The sequence below is a fragment of the Argopecten irradians genome, chromosome 6 (genome assembly GCF_041381155.1).
Source record: "Argopecten irradians isolate NY chromosome 6, Ai_NY, whole genome shotgun sequence".
NCBI classification, from domain to species: domain Eukaryota; kingdom Metazoa; phylum Mollusca; class Bivalvia; order Pectinida; family Pectinidae; genus Argopecten; species Argopecten irradians.
Genome location: NC_091139.1, coordinates 2414014 through 2435247, shown reverse-complemented (window position 1 = coordinate 2435247; position 21234 = coordinate 2414014). Strand labels below are relative to the sequence as shown.

The 21234-nt window shown below is 31.7% G+C and overlaps 1 protein-coding gene across 45 annotated transcripts in view; it reads right to left on the bottom strand.

The window, feature by feature from the left end:
- Nucleotides 1–21234, bottom strand: part of LOC138324707 (trichohyalin-like) — a 69061-nt gene that overhangs the window by 18043 nt on the left and 29784 nt on the right. For 40 of the 45 annotated variants that reach the window (XM_069269787.1, XM_069269794.1, XM_069269779.1 and 37 more), the window contains 6 exons: nucleotides 16057–17298; nucleotides 15582–15680; nucleotides 8880–9005; nucleotides 7381–7875; nucleotides 2694–2822; nucleotides 552–653 (listed from right to left, as the gene is read on the bottom strand). In XM_069269787.1, the coding sequence (XP_069125888.1) occupies nucleotides 552–653; nucleotides 2694–2822; nucleotides 7381–7875; nucleotides 8880–9005; nucleotides 15582–15680; nucleotides 16057–17298 (2193 nt within the window). Of the gene's footprint in view, nucleotides 1–551; nucleotides 654–2693; nucleotides 2823–7380; nucleotides 7876–8879; nucleotides 9006–11988; nucleotides 12172–13233; nucleotides 13369–15581; nucleotides 15681–16056; nucleotides 17299–18999; nucleotides 19099–19545; nucleotides 19720–21234 lie in introns of all 45 variants that reach the window. The other 5 variants (XM_069269804.1, XM_069269805.1, XM_069269798.1 and 2 more) reach the window with 5 other exon arrangements.

Sequence of the window (21234 nt, the reverse complement as noted above, 5' to 3'; positions counted from 1 at the left end):
CCGAATCGGAAGAGAGTCTGACAGTGAGATAAGGCCAAACAGGTGGATGGTTAAAGATGCTCCACCGCTGACAAATGGTATTTTTCACTATCAAAAACAGAAGACGACGATTAAGTATTTTTCTTCAGTTGCAAAAGTTACCTACTTTACACCATTACCACCATTGAAAAGTTTGAACTTCTAATTTTACTTCAAGTTAAAAATATGAAAAATAATTAATTGCATCAGAAAAAAATATGTGGCACTATATCCTATATTGAATCAAGTACTGATTGCGCATGCACTAAAGGCGAAATAAATCATTTTATATCATTTTTGTGTTAATTAGGCATATATATACACGATTTAACACCAATTATTGATCAAATGATAAATATCATATATGCTCTGTCGGCAGTGGAGCATCTTTAGTGATCTGTGGACAAAGACGCATTCTCCTGCTGGAATGATACAAAAAAACAGGTATGTACCAACCATAACCTTCTCTCTCAGTTTTTCACTTTTATGTGGGTAGTTTTAAATTTAGGTTCAAAATAATAAATTGAGCTCACCTCATCCAGGAACTTGTTGTACTCTCGGTTCCTCTCCTCTTTGCGCCGGTCTAACATGGGGTCTTTACGGAAGGATTCCAAATGTAAATCGGGTATCATGTCCTGCAAAGGTTATAGTTCATGTTACGGACTGTCTAACATCAGGTCATAGGTCATGTTACAGACTATATAAAACCAGAGATAAAGGATGTTTTGATATAACATACTTAAAGAGCTTCAAGTTGAAGTAAAAATGTGATTTCTTTGACATTTTAAGATGTCATTAACATGATCTTAAAACGTTTTTTCAGTGTTTTTTTTTCAACTTTCAAAAAAAAAAGAGTATTTCTCGTATATGGTCATAAAAAGGAAGAAATACACCATATTAAAGATACATAAACTTTTTTCTAAACTAACATATTCTTAAGTGAAAAAAAGAAACCAGTAAAATTCATTGATAAGATCATTATAAAATGATAACTTTAAGTCAAAAATCATAAAATAAAAATTAAGGAAATGTAAAATAAAATCCACAACATTATTTGATAGAGTTTATTGTGTTCTGTTTGGGAGATGTACATCTCTTTTCAGGATTACACATGATAAACAATAACATCGTTTTCAGTGAGTTTTGTGCCACATGCACTACAGCGTTTTTTAGTTCTCGGCTAATGGCATCTATTTATTACACTGTTAAGCATTGCATTAGGATTGAGTAATCAATGTAGATTAAAAACAACTATAGTATTAAAACCTGTCTGAAATGAACAATGGAGCAGTTTGAAAACCTGTCTAAAATGAACATTACAACTGTTTGAAAACCTGTCTAAAATGAATATTGCAGTAGTTTTTAAACCTATCTAAAGTTCAAACTGCAAAAGAAGACTTGAAGGATGTCCGTACATTACTAGATATACGTCGTAGGATTTTCTTTTAAAATTGTACAAATGCCAGCAGCAATAGCCAACATGATATGCTATTAGGCTGATATTGAATTTTAATAATGCAATCTGTGACAAGGGAGTTCACATTTTATAATGGCCACATAGTTGATTTTGCCAAAAAGAAACATTTAGCAATGACGATTTTTGCTCTAATATTTCCATTATCAAGATTTATCTTCTGTGTTGAATCACCTACACCGTTTGTTTAGACAGGCTAAACTTACAATTAGATATTTTATTTTGCTAAATATGATTGTCTTCCTTGATTGCTGAAGCTGCTTGTGAAAGCTTGAATTAATCTCTTACATTGGTTTTGTTGGGTTTTTTTCTCATAAAATTAATTGTGCTGATATTAACAAATAAACAAAATTAATGAGTGAAGCATAAACTAACATCTAAGATTTCTAATTCTACATTAATACAACACAAATATAGCACTGTATAACTAACTACACTCTAACATGGAGGAGACATGTTAAACATCATTTGCCCAGGATGCATTGAGGTAATGTCTTTAAAATGTCTCCACTTCAAACACTGGCAAACAGGACACATTACTGGTCATCCTGAAGGCTATTTTGTCTAAGCATAAGTTTCAGTAATATTCCATCATGAAGAATACTTCCTAAAATTCGAAAAAATTCTAGAAAATTGAAGAAAGGGTTTTCGTCTTTCTGCAATTTTTTATAGAAATTTTCAGTGAAAAAAATACAGGATGCAAAGACTGTTTATCAATCTGAAACCTGGTCAAAAACGGTATGTATAAACCAGGTGAAACAATGTGCCATTGTCTGGCATTGATATGCACTTTAGAAAAGAATTTTTAATTTGGACAAATGGTGAAAAAAATCATCAAGACATAGATTCATCTGTCACCAAATTTTAGGCGCATTTCAAACAAAGATGTAAAATACTAAATGTGACCTGAGGTGTAAGTTAGTATCAGGTAAGGAATTATGTGAAAATGTGCACAAAATAAAAATAAAAAAAATGTAAAAAAATGTTCCTCGAGGCAATGAAGTTTACAGTTGTGCTGAACACAAAACATTAAGGACAGCTTCCCACTTCCAGTGGTACAACGGGTTCATAGCACCCGACATTCAAGCAAAGCAAAAGCTGAAAACAAATCAAGCAAGCACAACACTAGCTAATGTAAGGCACCAGCATGTCCCCAACATCAAACTAACGACATGATAGAGACCAGCCAGTGAACGGGTACCTGGGAGTCTTTAGGGGTGAGGGTCCTATTAGATTGTTGTGTGCTGGGCGCACGAGTACTGGGTGTGGTCGCTGGAGACTTGACGGGGACTCCGGCATTCCAGTAACTAGGCGTCTGTCGATCGTCACGCTAGCCATATATAGAATTGGTAGGATTTGTGTCAGTGGAGTGAATAAGTTAGAGGTTGAATGCAAAGTTTTAATGCTAACAAAATGGACAACTTCATTCACTTTTTTTAAACTTAACATTTCAAAATAAAAAACAAAATAAACAAAAAATGTGCACATTTTCAAAATGTTTCAGTTTTTTCATAAAAATTTAGTTATGTTTTATCTTTATAAGCTAGCTTATTTACACTAAGGGTTTTTGAATTTTTAAATTATTTGAATTTGAAATGAAAACAAAATGAAAATCTAAGCAACATGGCCTACATATTGATATTTGATTTCGTCTCTACCATCTATATACTAGCTAGAGCTTCAGCTTATACAATGATATGTATGAAGTACACTGTATCTTCAGTATGCTTTGACAGATCAGTTTTCCTGAGTTGTGTTTAGGATAGAAAGCAACAACAAAAATAGATATATCAGAAAATCACAGGATGGATCATGCAAATATCACAACAAATTGAGGTCTAAACATACTTAGCCTATAATTTATTGTGTTTCCAATAACCTTATTTCAAAAATAGTGTTCCAAACAAACCTTTCTAATAAACAGTATTCCAAACAAACTTTTCTCATAAACAGTATTCAAAACAAACTTTTCTAATAAACAACAGTATTCCAAACAAACTTTTCTAATAAACAGTATTCCAAACAAACTTTTCTAATAAACAGTATTCCAAACAAACCTTTCTAATAAACAGTATTCCAAACAAACTTTTCTAATAAACAGTATTCCAAACAAACTTTTCTAATAAACAGTATTCCAAACAAACCTTTCTAATAAACAGTATTCCAAACAAACCTTTCTAATAAACAGTATTCCAAACAAACCTTTCTAATAAACAGTATTCCAAACAAACCTTTCTAATAAACAGTATTCCAAACAAACTTTTCTAATAAACAGTATTCCAAACAAACTTTTCTAATAAACAGTATTCCAAACAAACTTTTCTAATAAACAGTATTCCAAACAAACTTTTCTAATAAACAGTATTCCAAACAAACTTTTCTAATAAACAGTATTCCAAACAAACTTTTCTAATAAACAGTATTCCAAACAAACTTTTCTAATAAACAGTATTCCAAACAAACTTTTCTAATAAACAGTATTCCAAACAAACTTTTCTAATAAACAGTATTCCAAACAAACCTTTCTAATAAACAGTATTCCAAACAAACTTTTCTAATAAACAGTATTCCAAACAAACCTTTCTAATAAACAGTATTCCAAACAAACTTTCTAATAAACAGTATTCCAAACAAACTTTTAATAACATAATAAACAGTATTCCAAACAAACTTTTCTAATAAACAGTATTCCAAACAAACTTTTCTAATAAACAGTATTCCAAACAAACTTTTCTAATAAACAGTATTCCAAACAAACTTTTCTAATAAACAGTATTCCAAACAAACTTTTCTAATAAACAGTATTCCAAACAAACTTTTCTAATAAACAGTATTCCAAACAAACTTTTCTAATATAAACAGTATTCCAAAACAGTATCCAAACAACTTTCTAATAAACAGTATTCCAAACAAACTTTTCTAATAAACAGTATTCCAAACAAACCTTTCTAATAAACAGTATTCCAAACAAACTTTTCTAATAAACAGTATTCCAAACAAACTTTTCTAATAAACAGTATTCCAAACAAACTTTTCTAATAAACAGTATTCCAAACAAACTTTTCTAATAAACAGTATTCCAAACAAACTTTTCTAATAAACAGTATTCCAAACAAACTTTTCTAATAAACAGTATTCCAAACAAACTTTTCTAATAAACAGTATTCCAAACAAACTTTTCTAATAAACAGTATTCCAAACAAACTTTTCTAATAAACAGTATTCCAAACAAACTTTTCTAATAAACAGTATTCCAAACAAACTTTCTAATAAACAGTATTCCAAACAAACTTTTCTAATAAACAGTATTCCAAACAAACTTTCTAATAAACAGTATTCCAAACAAACTTTCTAATAAACAGTATTCCAAACAAACTTTTCTAATAAACAGTATTCCAAACAAACTTTTTCTAATAAACAGTATTCCAAACAAACTTTTCTAATAAACAGTATTCCAAACAAATTTTCTAATAAACAGTATTCCAAACAAACTTTCTAATAAACAGTATTCCAAACAACTTTTCTAATAAACAGTATTCCAAACAAACTTTCTAATAAACAGTATTCCAAACAAACTTTTCTAATAAACAGTATTCCAAACAAACTTTTCTAATAAACAGTATTCCAAACAAACTTTTCTAATAAACAGTATTCCAAACAAACTTTTTCTAATAAACAGTATTCCAAACAAACTTTTCTAATAAACAGTATTCCAAACAAACTTTTCTAATAAACAGTATTCCAAACAAACTTTTCTAATAAACAGTATTCCAAACAAACCTTTCTAATAAACAGTATTCCAAACAAACCTTTCTAATAAACAGTATTCCAAACAAACTTTTCTAATAAACAGTATTCCAAACAAACTTTTCTAATAAACAGTATTCCAAACAAACTTTTCTAATAAACAGTATTCCAAACAAACTTTTCTAATAAACAGTATTCCAAACAACTTTTATAATAAACAGTATTCCAAGAAACCTTTCTAATAAAACAGGTACTCCAAACAAACTTTTCTAATAAACAGTATTCCAAACAAACCTTTCTAATGAAACAGTATTCCAAACAAACCTTTCTAATAAACAGTATTCCAAACAAACTTTTCTAATAAACAGTATTCCAAACAAACTTTCTAATAAACAGTATTCCAAACAAACCTTTCTAATAAACAGTATTCCAAACAAACCTTTCTAATAAACAGTATTCCAAACAAACTTTCTAATAAACAGTATTCCAAACAAATCTTTCTAATAAACAGTATTCCAAACAAACTTTTTAATAAACAGTATTCCAAACAAACTTTTTCTAATAAACAGTATTCCAAACAAACTTTTCTAATAAACAGTATTCCAAACAAACTTTTCTAATAAACAGTATTCCAAACAACTTTTTCTAATAAACAGTATTCCAAACAAACTTTTCTAATAAACAGTATTCCAAACAAACCTTTCTAATAAACAGTATTCCAAACAAACTTTTCTAATAAACAGTATTCCAAACAAACCTTTCTAATAAACAGTATTCCAAACAAACCTTTCTAATAAACAGTATTCCAAACAAACTTTCTAATAAACAGTATTCCAAACAAACCTTTCTAATAAACAGTATTCCAAACAAACTTTTCTAATAAACAGTATTCCAAACAAACTTTTCTAATAAACAGTATTCCAAACAAACTTTTTCTAATAAACAGTATTCCAAACAAACTTTTCTAATAAACAGTATTCCAAACAAACTTTTCTAATAAACAGTATTCCAAACAACTTTTTCTAATAAACAGTATTCCAAACAAACTTTTCTAATAAACAGTATTCCAAACAAACCTTTCTAATAAACAGTACTCCAAACAAACTTTTCTAATAAACAGTATTCCAAACAAACTTTTCTAATAAACAGTATTCCAAACAAACTTTTCTAATAAACAGTATTCCAAACAAACCTTTCTAATAAACAGTATTCCAAACAAACTTTTCTAATAAACAGTATTCCAAACAAACCTTTCTAATAAAAGTATTCCTTACAAATCTGTTTTATAAATAAAGTTCCAAACAAATATATTTTTAGTCTCTTAAAATATGGTGTTACAAATAAACCTAATATTTGAAGCATTTTTTACTGTAAAAAAAGTTTATTTGAATCTGTTGTGACAAGATTTTATTTCTTTCTTATCCTAGTACCTAGCTGTTATAGGAAGTAAGATGAAACACATGTATACATTCCGAAGTATTCATTTATCAAGGAAGATTAAAGCCAATTTCTTTCTTTTTTTTGAGAGAAAATCTCATCTTTCACACAAAGATAACTATACGCCTTCAAAATTTGATCTGTATATAATGTATATTAGCCATCACCATCTAAATTCATCCTGAAATTAGGACATTAAGTCTAAAGATTTGATAAATCAAACAAAACCATTCCATATATATTTCCAACAAGCAGAAGATTCATGCTAAAAGATTAAAATTCATTCTTATTTTCTGAAGCAAACGTTTCTTTGCAAAGATTTTTTTTACAACAAGAAAGAAGGAGATTGAAAAAGGATGTGCCTGTGAAAACTTACAATAAAACATGCTTATAATATGTAATAAAGTTTAAAGATATCTATTTACAATTCCCAAAACATTCCCAAGGAATGAAACCTTTCGATTTTTTTGTTATGATAATAAACATGTTTTGCTGTAACTTTTGAAAGCGTGAAAAGATGTGAACAATATTGAGTGAAGCAAATGAAAATTCATGCATTATGAAAATAAACCAATATTTTTTTCTTCTTCTAACTTCCAAAATTTGAAGGACACCACGTTGATCTTTATGATATCCAAACCATACAAGCATGCAGTCGTCATGGTGAAATACATGTATTTGGGATATATACATATATTAATTACCCTGTGAGAAGATCTGGCTGTGGGAGTTCCGTTCTGTCTCTGGGGCCCCCGGGCCCAGTCTGGTCTGTCGGGCGTGGCGTACCTCCTGGGGTGGGGAGGAGGGCGGTGACCATCTCTTGATTCTAGTGGACTCTGTTGTTTGCCATTAAACTCTGGGAAGTAGCCACCATGTTCTGTTCTTTGAGGGGTTGCATGGCTCCTATGCCTCGGGGGAGGGGATTGAGATCCGGCGGGGGTACCATGGTTATGGTTTCTATGGGAACCCTGCATTTGATGTTGCTGTGAGTGTTGTTGGGGTGGGGACATGCTCTGATGGGGAGGGTGTGATGGTACATTACTGGGAGGGGGTGAAGCTCGGTATTGGGGTGGAGGAGCCATCATATGTTGCTGTGGTGGGAAGTGATTGTATTGGTTCGGACCAGCCGGCTGTTGGCCAGTTCTATCAATGACTGGGATATTATTATGGATTTTCTGGAGCATTTGTTCTTGAGTTTGCTGAAAATGATTGAAATAAGACGATGCTCATATATATACAGAACAAAATTGCCTAAAAAAAGAAACAAAAAATAAAATAAAAATAATACAGAAAGCCAATCCAAAGCAGGGAAATTTCTAAGACCATGACTAATACTCTAAAACATTGATATGATCCTGAATGCAGTCATGTGTTACCTCAAATATCTAAGTCAAAGGGAAAAGATATCTTTCCAAAGCTGAATAACTTTTCCTCAAATACAGAGGTCAAGTTTCAAAAACTCCATCTTAGTACTTAATACCTGCCAATTAAACATTTCAGTGAACAACAGTCCAGAAACAGAAACCTTTGGATACATTTTTACATTAAAAAAATGTACTCATAATGAAAATGTTTTTCAACATTGAATGCCCTAAAATTGACATATTTATGTCTTACTTTTTACACTAACATTTACATTTTTCATTTTTTAAATAGTTCTGGGCACAAATGTTATTGAATAGGTGTCCTATAATATTTTCACAAGAAAGAGGAAAATTTAGTATAAAATAATTAATAATAACATAAAGAAATGAGAAAATCTGTTTCCATGGTTATTTCAGAAGAGAAGTGCTAAAGAACAAAGAACCTTTCAAGAGTATATTGGACAGCAGATTTACACAAATAGCCTCACTCTGCCGCTTCAAATACATATTACTGTTGATATGAAATCATTTAGAACAAAAGTAAATTGGCCTCCACATCCTGCCCTTTGAAATAGCAAAATGATCAAGACAAAATGATCATTTTTACAATTTTCCTGAAGGTTTGGTCTTCATTAGCCTTGGCATCAACGAAATGAAAATACAAAATTAAAGTTCAGTTTAGTGTCTTTTGAATTATGAAAAATCATTAAGCCGTAAGGTAATAAAATATCCATATCAATAAAAAATTGTATTCAAAGACAGTCAAGGGCTTGTGCAAGTCTACCTCTCACTTTGTACTGTATAGATAGTTCCTATGTAACTACAGATTCCTAGCTTACCCTCTGTAGTTCCTGTCCATACTGCCTCTGTTTCTCTCTCGCCATCCTGGTCCTCTCGTCCTGGGTCACGATATCTAGTCCATTGGGAGGGGTTGGGGCTCGCCGTGGAGACGGATTGTTTTCCTTCTGTATAAATAAAACAAAGGTAAATACCAACACTATGAAAGATAAAATTACACAATTCATAAATAGTATGCTATTGTCTGAAAATAATAATTGTGAAGACCAGTAATGAAGAATTTCAATTATTTGTACCTGAAGACAATTATTTATAATTGAAGATAATTATTCACAAAAGCATCTTTAACATCTTTTTTCAAATAATTTCAGTCAGTGTTAAAATTAAACATCACTTTAGCAATTATTACTAAGGCAATTTTCTGAAGTTCTGCATTTTCTTTATATTTTCTGCAAAACTTTTCAAAGAGATGTTAAACTGTTTAAAGAAGATGAACATGGACAATCAGGGAAAGTACTTCACAATGAACATTGAATACATCTAAATACCCCATGCAGTTCCACTATCCCATGCATTAAAACTATATTTATAAACTATAATTACATGCTCAGCCATTTTTCCCTCAGAGATTAAAATAATACAAGCATATCTAATACATTGTATATAAAAATCTGCTGTAGTCTGGAACTCAAAATAATTTTATTTTCACCTAAATAATTTTTCCTCAGCTTGATTATATTGGTAAATATTCTGAAAATTTGAAAAACATTGCCCAATTTCCAAATCAGCTGAACTGAAAACTTTGGACTGAGTTGTCTCCCTTGTGGAAATTTTTAAGTGAAAAACCTAATCTAGGTAATATAGTAAAGATCAATATAGTGCAACACTAACTACATTATTTAGATCTCTGATAGTAATGTGTAGTTATCTAATACATGCTACAGTCAAAATAATTTCAGTTTGTTTGTCAGTTTGTGAGAGTTGGGAGAAATTTTGAAAAAAAGTCTTTCTTAAAGATGCTCCTATGTTTACAAAAAGTATTTTTTCACTATTAAAAACAGGAAAAGATGATTTAGTATTTTTCCTCAGTTACAAAAGTTACTTTACACCCTTACCACCATTGAAACATTTGAGCTTCTCATTTTACTTCAAGATAAAAATATTGAAAATAATTAATTGCATCCCTAACAAATTCCGTGCTACTATATCCTACATGAAATGAAGGAATGATTGTGCATGCACCGAAAGCAAAATAAATTATCTTATATTAATTTTTGTGTAAATTAGACATATATATACACGATTAAAAACCAATTATTGTTCAAGTGATGAGTGTCAGTTCTGCTGTGTCAGTGGTGGAGCAACTTTAATTATTCTTTCCAAAAAATTATGGCAATGTCAAAGTTTAAAATCATTCTTTTTTCCAAATTACATTAAACAACATATCAAAAATATATAAAGAAATTAGAAAAGAAAAAATATTGTTATCAAATATTCCACCCATGCTCTCAAAAATCTGAACTGAACCAAAACAAGAAATCACAATTGGTCATTACACAACATTAACAAACAGCATTAGATTATTAGATTTTAGTTGAAACAACAAACACAAACACACATATTTATTAAAAGTGTGCATTGGAAATACTTACCTCAAAATCATACAAATGTTAATTATACCATAATGACAGAAGACAGAAGAATGAAATCAGTTGTAATCATCTTTATTATTTTCATTTCATACCAAATCAATTGTCTTGAAAAAGACATAGCAAAATCTGCCAGCTTTATAATATAAAAGAGGATGAATTACCGAAAAATGCTATATGGTAATGCTATCTCTGTGCTGCTAAATACTAAACTCTCCACCAAACTCATATTCAGTCTTTGTATATAACATAGTTATCTGCCCTTGCAGGTAGGTTTCGATTGTGACGTTGTCGTAACTTGTCATTTTATGAACCAAAATTACATCATTTTCCCTGAAACGCTCATTAAAACATGACTTAACAATAAATATCAACCCTCAAAGGCAGATAACTGTAATATGCTAAAGCAGAATAAAGTGTCATTGCTAATACATTGCTGGCCAATCTCTTTTGATTGATGTGGTGATAAGTGTTAACATGTGAACTTCCACCTCTAGAATAAAGATAACAAAATTTATGCACTTCTAAAAGAGAAATACTACATTAAAATCATATGGAATATTTCAAGAACCTCTCGGTATTTTGAAGTGAGTTGATTAAGTAAGTTCCCAATTTTTATGATTTGTTTTGAATTCCTTTTATCCAGTTTTCTTAAAATACTGTGTGCATGGTTAACTTAAACATCTTAAACAACTTATTCCTTCTTTGCATATTACAGAGTAACCTCCCTTTTTTGGTAGGGATCCATTGTGGCGTCATCTTTGTGTGAGCACAAACTCGCATCATTTTCTCTGAAAAGTATGACGTTACGCTCAGAATGATGTCACAATCAACATCTACCAGCAAGGGCAGATAACTCTGTAAGATACAAATACGGAATAGCCTTAATCTAATGCAATAAAAACATTTTGTTCAGCTGAGAAATCAGATGAATCGTGAATGAAGATTGTATATTCTACATTTTATTCAAAATGAAGAATCAGCAATAGCTGCCATATTCCCCAGTTAACTGATAATGTAAGGCTAAAACTTAAAACTTCAAGGTACATCATGTTATATAAATGTTGTCAACGAAGTTAACTTTCTGGCAGTCCGACTTTCTAGGCCAAAACTTGTCGAAGACTGAAGACTATGTGAGATATAAGGCCAGCATTACTGGTCTAGTCTACAGCTACAAGGAACTTACAAATGCAGACCACAACTTGTCTAAGACCCAAGACTATGAACAATACAAAGCAATTGTATTGCTTTTTCTACAGCTACAGGAACCTTACAACTTGTCCAAGACTTGAGGACACTAGCACTCTACTATATATATGGCTTCCCAGAGTTCGCAGAAACAGATGAAAATCTTTAAGGTGGTTAATTCAGGTCTAGACTTCAGAGAAAGTGGCAGAGAAAAAAAGCATTGAAGATATATTGTATCGACACATTAAGAAATATTTAATATTCAAGTTTACACATGTACAATTGATAAACTTGAATGATAGTCAATGAATACCTCCAGCAGAAAGTCATTATAATCTTTGTGTCGATCATCTCGTAATACTTGTCTTGTCTTTTCAGGATCGAAGAGGTCGACTTGTTTAACAGGTAGAGGTGAAGCTGGAGGCTTCATGGCCAAGTTGGATGAATATTCTTGTTGAGCTTTAGCTAATTGTAACTGTATTTTCTCTTTTTGTTGCTGATTCAGAGAAGAAAAACACAGCATTATACAATGCAAAAGATTGCATTATACTCAATATTTTCTGATAAGATAAAAAAAAATGAAGCTTAATGGTAGTTTTAATCATAGAATCAGCGACTAGCCTGCAATAGGAAATCCACTTCAACTTGCTTCAAAGTTTTTTAAAATGGAAATATGACCAACATTCCAAAAACAGCAAAGAAATTCATCATGAAACAGAAAAAAAGGAAATAAAAATGTTCAGAGCAAATAGAAATAGATCCTTTCTAATAGCACTTTTATATTTAAAGGAATGCTGCCTACTCTGAACAGGTACTTTAAATTTCTACTATCAATTAATTCATTTACACATGTCATGAAATTTAACACCAAAAAGACAGCAATACATCTTCACACAATTGATATAATTTCCACCCTAAAAATAAGTCGAGAATTTCCAAATCGATTTAAAACTCAATACACCAATTCCACTAAATTCACGGTAAGTTACTTAATAACCAATTAACAGATATTAAAGTAATTACAGGTGAGAAACTGACAGGTAAATTGAAAATGGAGAAAGTTACAAGACCTAAATCACTTATACCACACTGAAGTTGAACTGAAATTTTTACCACAGTAGTACATTTATTATGTATATGTTCCTTTTCTAAATATAGATTTTCATTTGTTAAGTAATAAAGGTCATTAGTATATATTTTGTAAATTAACATATTTTAAATCTACATATTATAAAATTAAAAAAAAAAAATAGAAAATTTTTCCCCAACATAAGCATCATGCAGATCCAAAATTAGAATTGACCTTGAACTTAAAGTAACTTTGACCCTTACCTTGTATGTGACATTTAGAAACATTTGAGTCATGGTTTAAATCCTTGTGAAAGGGTGGAAATACCACAGAAACAAGAAACCAGTGAGAAAACTAGTGAGAGTTATGGGGAAGCTCTGATGTTATTACAAGTTTCAATCAGGATATAGATGAAAGGTCAAAATCTATGGAAGGAAGAATGGGATGAAAGAACGTCTACTTTCAGATAGCTTATTAGGCAATTTTTACCTGTTTTAACGAAGCTTGATATTCATTCACCAAATCTTCCTTGAGACGTTTACGGTACAATTCGTAATGACCAACATTCAGACCACCAGGGGGAGTCGGGGGTTGTTTATATTTTGCTTGTTCTTCTTTCATTTTCTGTTGTACATTTGTATATAAAATATTAGTTTATATTTCACATTCTTTCATGCGCAATTATCTCCACATATATCATCAACAACAGACTACTCAGACATAAACTTAAAAGTACAAGTTGATTAACGCTACATTTTCTGAAGATGCAATGATTCTCAACTCCAAAACTGACAACTAAGAAATACAGAGAAAGTGTTAAGTCCCAGAGAAGTGTCTGAATCACTCGCACCATTCTGTGACATGTACAAACACCACAGTAGGAACAGATTCCTTTTCACAAGATTCCAGTATATGATAGTTATAGTAATAATACAACTAAAGGAATAATGAAACACCTGAGATCAGGTTTTATAATAGTTCTATGAGAACAATCTCAGAGTCCATTTACATAATATAATCAGATCTGCAGAGAAAGAAAATTCAAGGATCCATGTTAATGTCCTCACTTAGACCCGTCAATGTCCAAATACATTGGTACATGTATTATAACCTGCACAAATGAAATCTGTGAATTTGAAATTTTACAGATCTCGACCTATATAGGTAACATGATGTCATATGACCTGAGAAAGGAAAACTATCTCTCATTTTTGTGAGAATTCTATTTTCAAGATTGAGAGAGCTTTCCTGTAATTCATGAGTTATGTGCCACTACTCAAATTTTTCATGAGTAACAAGGAAAATTTCTCATATTTCAAAAGCATTTAGTTTTAAATTGTGTGAAATATTGGTAACTTTTCTCTTAATTTGTGGTTACTGGGTAACATTAAATGTGATTTTGTAATAACACTTCACCATTTACTTTCACACATACAATTATCATTACGTATACCTTGATCTAGTCTTGCTAAGATTTCTTACATCTGAAACGTTGGGTATATATGTTCATCTGCCTTCGGCTTCAGTTCATAAAACATCTAAATGCCTTTAAACATTTGTTTTCTTTGTATTTCTTGTATTTTTCTATTTTCAATTCTATATCATGTGACCATCTATGTTTGTCTTGATAAAAAGGAGATTCCGATGAAATTCGAGGCGGGCCACTTTAAAGATTTGACAATCTATTTTGTCTACACAGTTAGGAGTATATATATATTGCCCTATATCCACAACCACAGTAAGAATGGGAAAATAAAGCTAAGAGTTTGTTTGTATGATGAATACTGATTGAGAACGCCATACAGATCTTGGATGATATATATTATACTGAGACTAACTGACTCTAAATGAGAGAGTTTACCTATAATCCCATTACGCGTACCTGTATACTTAATATATTCAGGTAAACAATAATTCATTTACAGTAACCTGACATGTGAATTCTAGACGTCAGACATTTAATCATACCTGTCTGAATCTTCAATTTTTATCAAATGTGTATGGTTACTATTACCCTCAGGTAAACATTCAAGTAGGTCTGTAACACAGGTAGTAAAATAATAGGAGTATAATTTTCAGTCAAGTAAATGACTATTTATATTTTAAGAATAGGTCATTTAAAAAAAAAAGTAAAATGGCTGCAATTCATCTATTCAGTACTAATAATATGCCTTCATCACACCTTAAGAAAGACATACATTTCATGAAACAAAAAAAATTCTTCATAATTCTTGAAAAAAAAAGTGTAATAATCAGTTGAATGTCTGTATAACAATAGAGTTGTAATGAGTCAATATTTGACAGGGATTTTGATTACCCTAAATACACAGGAGGAACAATTATATACCTGTTCTGTAGATAATCAGCTGTTTAAATATATGGCTAATTGTAACACAGTTGTCAAACTACATTGTACCAAACTTGTTTCACCAAACAGGAAAAATTGTGGATTTAAACAAATACATCTGTGGTCATCAGTTAACTTTGTATTAAAAAAGCCAATTCCATATACAGTAATATACCTGTTACAAAATAGTTGTGAGACTATAATCACATGCTTCGTGTGATACATGTTGTACATGCAGACATGCTAGCTTTGAAAAAATATACATCACAACATTTTCAAATGAAATATTACATCTGCATGCATGAAAGCAATTTAAAAATGTATCTTAGTACTGTAATCATTTATGCAAAAACATCTAACTTCAGTTGTGTAAAATGTCAAAGACACAACAAAAAATAACAACAAAATACACAGATTTACAACATACAAAGCTCTACGCTAAAAAATAGGTCACTGTGACCACAATAATCATGCCGTGTGCTGAGGTTACCAGAGTCCATTCGTTGAGGTTCTTTTGAGTTTCCTTCAAGAATTCAGCTTTTAAAACTGCTGGATCAATTTTCCTTCTCCTCAACATACCCCCAAACGGCTGTATCACAGAAAGTATAAGGTAATATCAGAATGGTCGGTAATCATCATTACCTTCATCCATCAAATGTTTCTGGTCAATAATATTTTTTTTGTCATATTGCATAAGTATGATCTTATCACCATTACTTGTCTCTCTGCTGATTGGCTTTGGAATAGCAGATCATGGACATATTTCCTCCTTGCTAGATAGTCATGTAATACATGAACAACAATAACAAAGTTTAAGACATTTTGTTCTCAAAATTATGATTAACTCCTTAGCAAAATGATGCATCATTGTAAGATATTTCTTTTATCTTCTCACAACTTTTCAAACTAAATATAAGGAAAAAATGAATTGGTCTAGAAAAATAACGGTTTTGTGCAGTTCCTACCATAAAATCATTGAATGTTTTTCCTTCGGTATCTTCTTTCTGGTTTCCTTTTGGATTTTCATTGTTCTGACCTATTTCTTGTTGACCTTTACTCAGTTGACCTTCATCCCAATGACTTTTGTCCCAATGACCTCTGCCAGATGGGCTCTCATACTTCTTTTGCTGCTGATCAATACCATTTGCCCGTAAATCATTGTGCTGATCGTCAGGACTTTGACTATTTCTGGTGAGACTTTGACCGTGCCTACTTTCATTTTGATGTATAGACTGTTGATCTTCGACCTTTTGACCTCTACTAAGTCTCCTTTCCTCTTTGTTTCTGTGATATTGGCTTTCTGCCATTTGACCTGTATTGTGCCTAGTCTCTAGTTTTCTGGCATGCTGACCTTCAACCCCTTGACCTTTGTCTACATGACCTCCTCTACTCTGATCACCTTGTTGTCTGCGATGACCTTCCCCGTAACGACCTTGATGACTGGTCCACGATTCTAAATCCTCTGATAATAGGTCCTGACTTTGTTTTTTCCCGGGAAAGTTTTTGTCATATTCTAATTTCCTAGTATTGTTCCATAGATGGTTTTCACTATTTTGAGTATTTATTCGTTGACCTTCTATATGAGAGCTGTGATGGTGCCTCTCATTTCCAGAAAATGAGCCATTCTGTTGACCTTTCTGTGCTGGATTTGAAAGCTTTTGGTTATATCCATAGTCATTTCCCTGTGTGTTTCTCTCCTCGTACTTATTTAATTTTGCCTCATCTGTTTGGTTATCGTCTTGTCTATCCCTACCAGCTCCAGCATTTCCCGTATTGCTGTGTCTTGAAGGAACTTGATCAGAATGACCGAGGATGCTAGGTTCATAAGTTTCCTTACCATTTCTATTTGACTCCTTTTCTAAAAGAGGAACTTTTAGACTTTTTTGATGATTTTGATACCAGGGTTGTTCGTCAAGGCCCTTCCCATTGGATAAGTCTTTACCCTTGCCATCCTCGTGACCTATTTTTTCTGTAGTTGTGATATCCTCTACTTCGTAATGTTCTGCCCATGGTGGAGTCTGTAACCCTCTCTGGTAAACCAGAAGCTTTCTTGGTGCTTCATTCTGACGCTTTGAAAGCTTTTTGGTCCTGTTAGATTGTGTATACTGTATTTCTTCATTCTTTTCATGCTTCTCTGTTGTAATTTCACGCTCCTCTCCTGATTTTTCCATTTGTAACTTGATCTGGTTTTGAATCTCCTGCAATTTCTTTAAAGTAGGAAAGAGATGGCATCCAGTTTAAAAATATTGTCATCAATTGAGAAACATGATAATGAATTTTCAATTTACAGTAATGCCTTTTGTCTTATAAAAACATACCAAAAAGATTTGGAAAATGTTTTTCCATTAAAAGTAATCTAGTACTGTAACTGAAAATCAATTGTGTATTCATCATTATTTAACACGATACTGATATCAATAACACAAACAGAATTCAAGTTTCTACATAGTATGATATTTATATCCTGGCTCTTCACAGTAAACTGTACTTCTTAGGACCTGAACATTATGCGTAAAAATAAATCATTTGTATTGGTATCTCATTATTCACATATTTTTGTGAGAATATTCGTACCTACATGTAAAAGTTGAACAACATACAAAAAGCACTGAAAGATATCCAAGTCCGTAGTAAATCAGTACAAATATAATTTGTGCTCTTGGGTGAAAATTACATGGTATAAAAAAGGAATGTGAAAATATTGCTGTTAAAAAGCATAAAATGATTAAAATCAATGATCTTCAAAGGGAACATGAAAGAGACAAACTCAATCAAATGAAAGTAAGTGTTAATGTTTGTACGTAGGAAATGAAATGTAGAAACTAAGTCTACCGAAGGCAAATTCAACCAAGATGACAGAACAAAACAAATACATGTACCATAAAGCTAATTGTTTCTTGTAACAATTTGTGGTGAGATTAACAGTGCATAAATCCCCTATTGATTCCCTGTATACACAGGCAATGAACCAAAGAATAATAATCTGAGAATAATAAATCCAGCTTTCCACCGAGATCACAGCGACGGATACACATTAACCGAGTGCGCCAGAGATAAAATATCGGTTAAACTTGAACTAATACTGCTGTAGCAATAACAGCTATAGAAAATTACATACAAAGCAGTTGTATTGGTAAATCTGCAACTACACAACATAAAGTCTCAAAGCAATCACGGAAATGTAATGCATCAACAGGTGTTTTGTAACCCGATTCATAAGTCACCATGACGACATGGAAATACACGAGAAGATGAAATGTTTTATTCTCATGTACATATTACTGGTAAATGGAAACTATAAGTAGGGTATTGGGTGGTCGAAGTATCACAGGGGTAGATAGGGTGTGAAGATGGATAGATGGAAGAGTTGTACAGAAAACTGGGAGGTTGTTGTAAAAAAGAGATGCAAGTCTAGATTAAAATTAAACAAACATGCTTGGTTGCTATAGAAATAAATTAAGTGCAAAAATAAAAGTTTTAATTACATGAATGGTCAACAAAGAAATTTATTTTTTAAAAAAGTAGAATCTTAATAACTTTACAAATTTATTCATCATCTTGAACCGAGAAACGTATGCCATTTTCGTTTGGACCTCACGGATGATTGACTATCTGTAGAACATTTGAATAGTTATATCCCAATCCAAAATGGCTCCACATTCAAAAGGTCAACCAACCACCATTTAATTCATTTTGAAAACAAATCAAGCCACATAAATATTATAAATCACTAACTACAAACAAACGTATTAATTCTGTTCTAAAATAACAACATAGCTTTCCAATTCAATCTCACATTTATATTAGTGGACTCGTCACAGACTAACTAAGGCACGGCCAATCTAGGTAGTCTAATATTACAGGAAAAATAAGCACATGACATGAAATAAATGTGTTGTCATGGTTACCGATTGAAGAAAAGCCATATATTCATTTTGCCTTTCCTTGGCCCTGCCTGATTTGCGAGTGTATTTTTGTTTCCTTCGTCTCGGAATTCCGCCTCGTGCCTAAAGCGTTGTTTGTACACACAAACAGAAATCAAAACTTCTTTTAAAATTCAAAGTGTCCATCACGAGATGATTTATTTTAACTTTGTCATATTTTAAACAATGTTTTTATCATCTTAAATACTAAATAATGACATCTGTGATAGATTTTTTTTTTTTTCCTTTTTTGCGGAATATTTGTACAGTACTGTATAAAGAAACATTCAAAATTTGATACAAATCGCCTACGCAGTTTTACTAGACTTTACAAAAACAAAAACAAAAAAAGAACATCAGTCTAAAATTTAAATACCAATGAATTAAATAATAGGTTGAATATTTTTGTTCCATAATTTTACAAAATTTATTTCTTTAAGGTCTAGTTTTATGATGAAAGATGACTGAAGGGAAAGAAAAGCTTATGATTGAATCTATATGCCATGCATTTCGGAAAACAATTGGTCCTACCAGGAATTCATCAGTATGCTTTCCCTCAAAAAGAGTACTGTCCCAAGGTAACGGAGTACGAGGCTTATCCTCTTCAGAATCACTATCCTTGGAACGTCGACTTTTACGACGATTGGAATGATCGTTTATATCCAATTCAGCGCTAGAATCACTTTCTTCATCGGTCTGTTGATTCTTAAAATTGCAATCAAAAGATGACCTCAAAAATCTTGATTTGTAGAAATGTAGATCCTTTAATTTTAAGCTTTTTTTAAGAGGTATACAAAATGTATAAACACAGCTTACCCTACATAGCAACTGACTCCATTAGTGAAGATTGAAGTCAGGGGTATTGAATATCACCTCAACCTGGTATGATGATTAATACAAAAAAATCAACTGAATGAAAAATGATTTGAAATACGATTGAAACTGAAGGGAAGGTATAAATTATAGTCAATGAATGATCCAAGAAATGAAAAGACGGAGAACCTAGCTTTAGTGTTGTGGCCTTTTGTATATTGGGACAAAAAATGTAAACAGTCTGACTAGAGCCATTGTATTAAACACTTTGTGTTATCATACAAGTACGCATGCAAACATTTCAAATAACCACATTATCAAGGTCATCCAGCTGGAACATGTTTTCAATAATAATACATTCTTTTTTTAATATTCATATTTCCTTATGCCTTGTAGTTAGGACATTAGTATATTTTCTTCTAACAACTTTCCTTCCATTACATCTCCCTTAACACTGCCTCACTTTTGGCCTTGAATTGTCCCTGTGAGGAAGGCTCAGGGTTCTGTCCTTTGGCCAAGACACACCATAGTTTATAAAAATGGTAGTTTTTCTCCAGTTTATTGCTCAGTATAAAGAGGTCGGAGGATTTGCCTGTTGTCAGGATAATGTGACTAGGCAGGGTGTGCTGTTCAATGTCTTTGACTGCATGATAACAGTATAAAAAGGGCACTTGTTCCACTACTTACATATCACAGCCTCTAAATTCATATTACACACCAAGTGCACACATATAACACATTGCATACAAGGAGACCATCCTTGAATGACCTTGAAGTTATCCTTAAATAACCTTGAGGTCATACTTAATGACCTTAAGGCTTAAATGACCTTGAGGCTATCCTTAAATGACCTTGAGGTCATACTTAAATGACCCTGAGGCTTAAATGACCTTCAGGCCATACTTAAATGACCTTGAGGCTTAAATGACCTTGAGGCCATACTTAAATGACCTTGAGGCCATACTTAAATGACCTAGAGGCCATAATTAAATGACATGGAGGCCATCCTTACCTTAGCTGTTACCATGACGATAAGCTGTATCAACCAACAAACAAACAATTTGGTGACGTCATGTCAATCACAGTAATGAGAAAGTGTTGGGACAAAAAGGAAAATGTGAAATGACATAAATTTTATTGCAATTAATTGGGAAAATGTCTATTGATGAAATGATTGATAACATAAACTGTTATAAAAATTATAGGATGAAACATAGATAATCTATATAATCTATTTGTAAAAATAAATATGGAAAAAATCTTGAATAGAGAAAATTTTGAACATAGAACACAACATAAAAACCCAAACAATTTTACAAACACATACATAATTATATTTCTTCAGACTGAAGTCATATATACCCTCAACATAGGATATTTAATAAACATGAAATAGTGTCTATAATG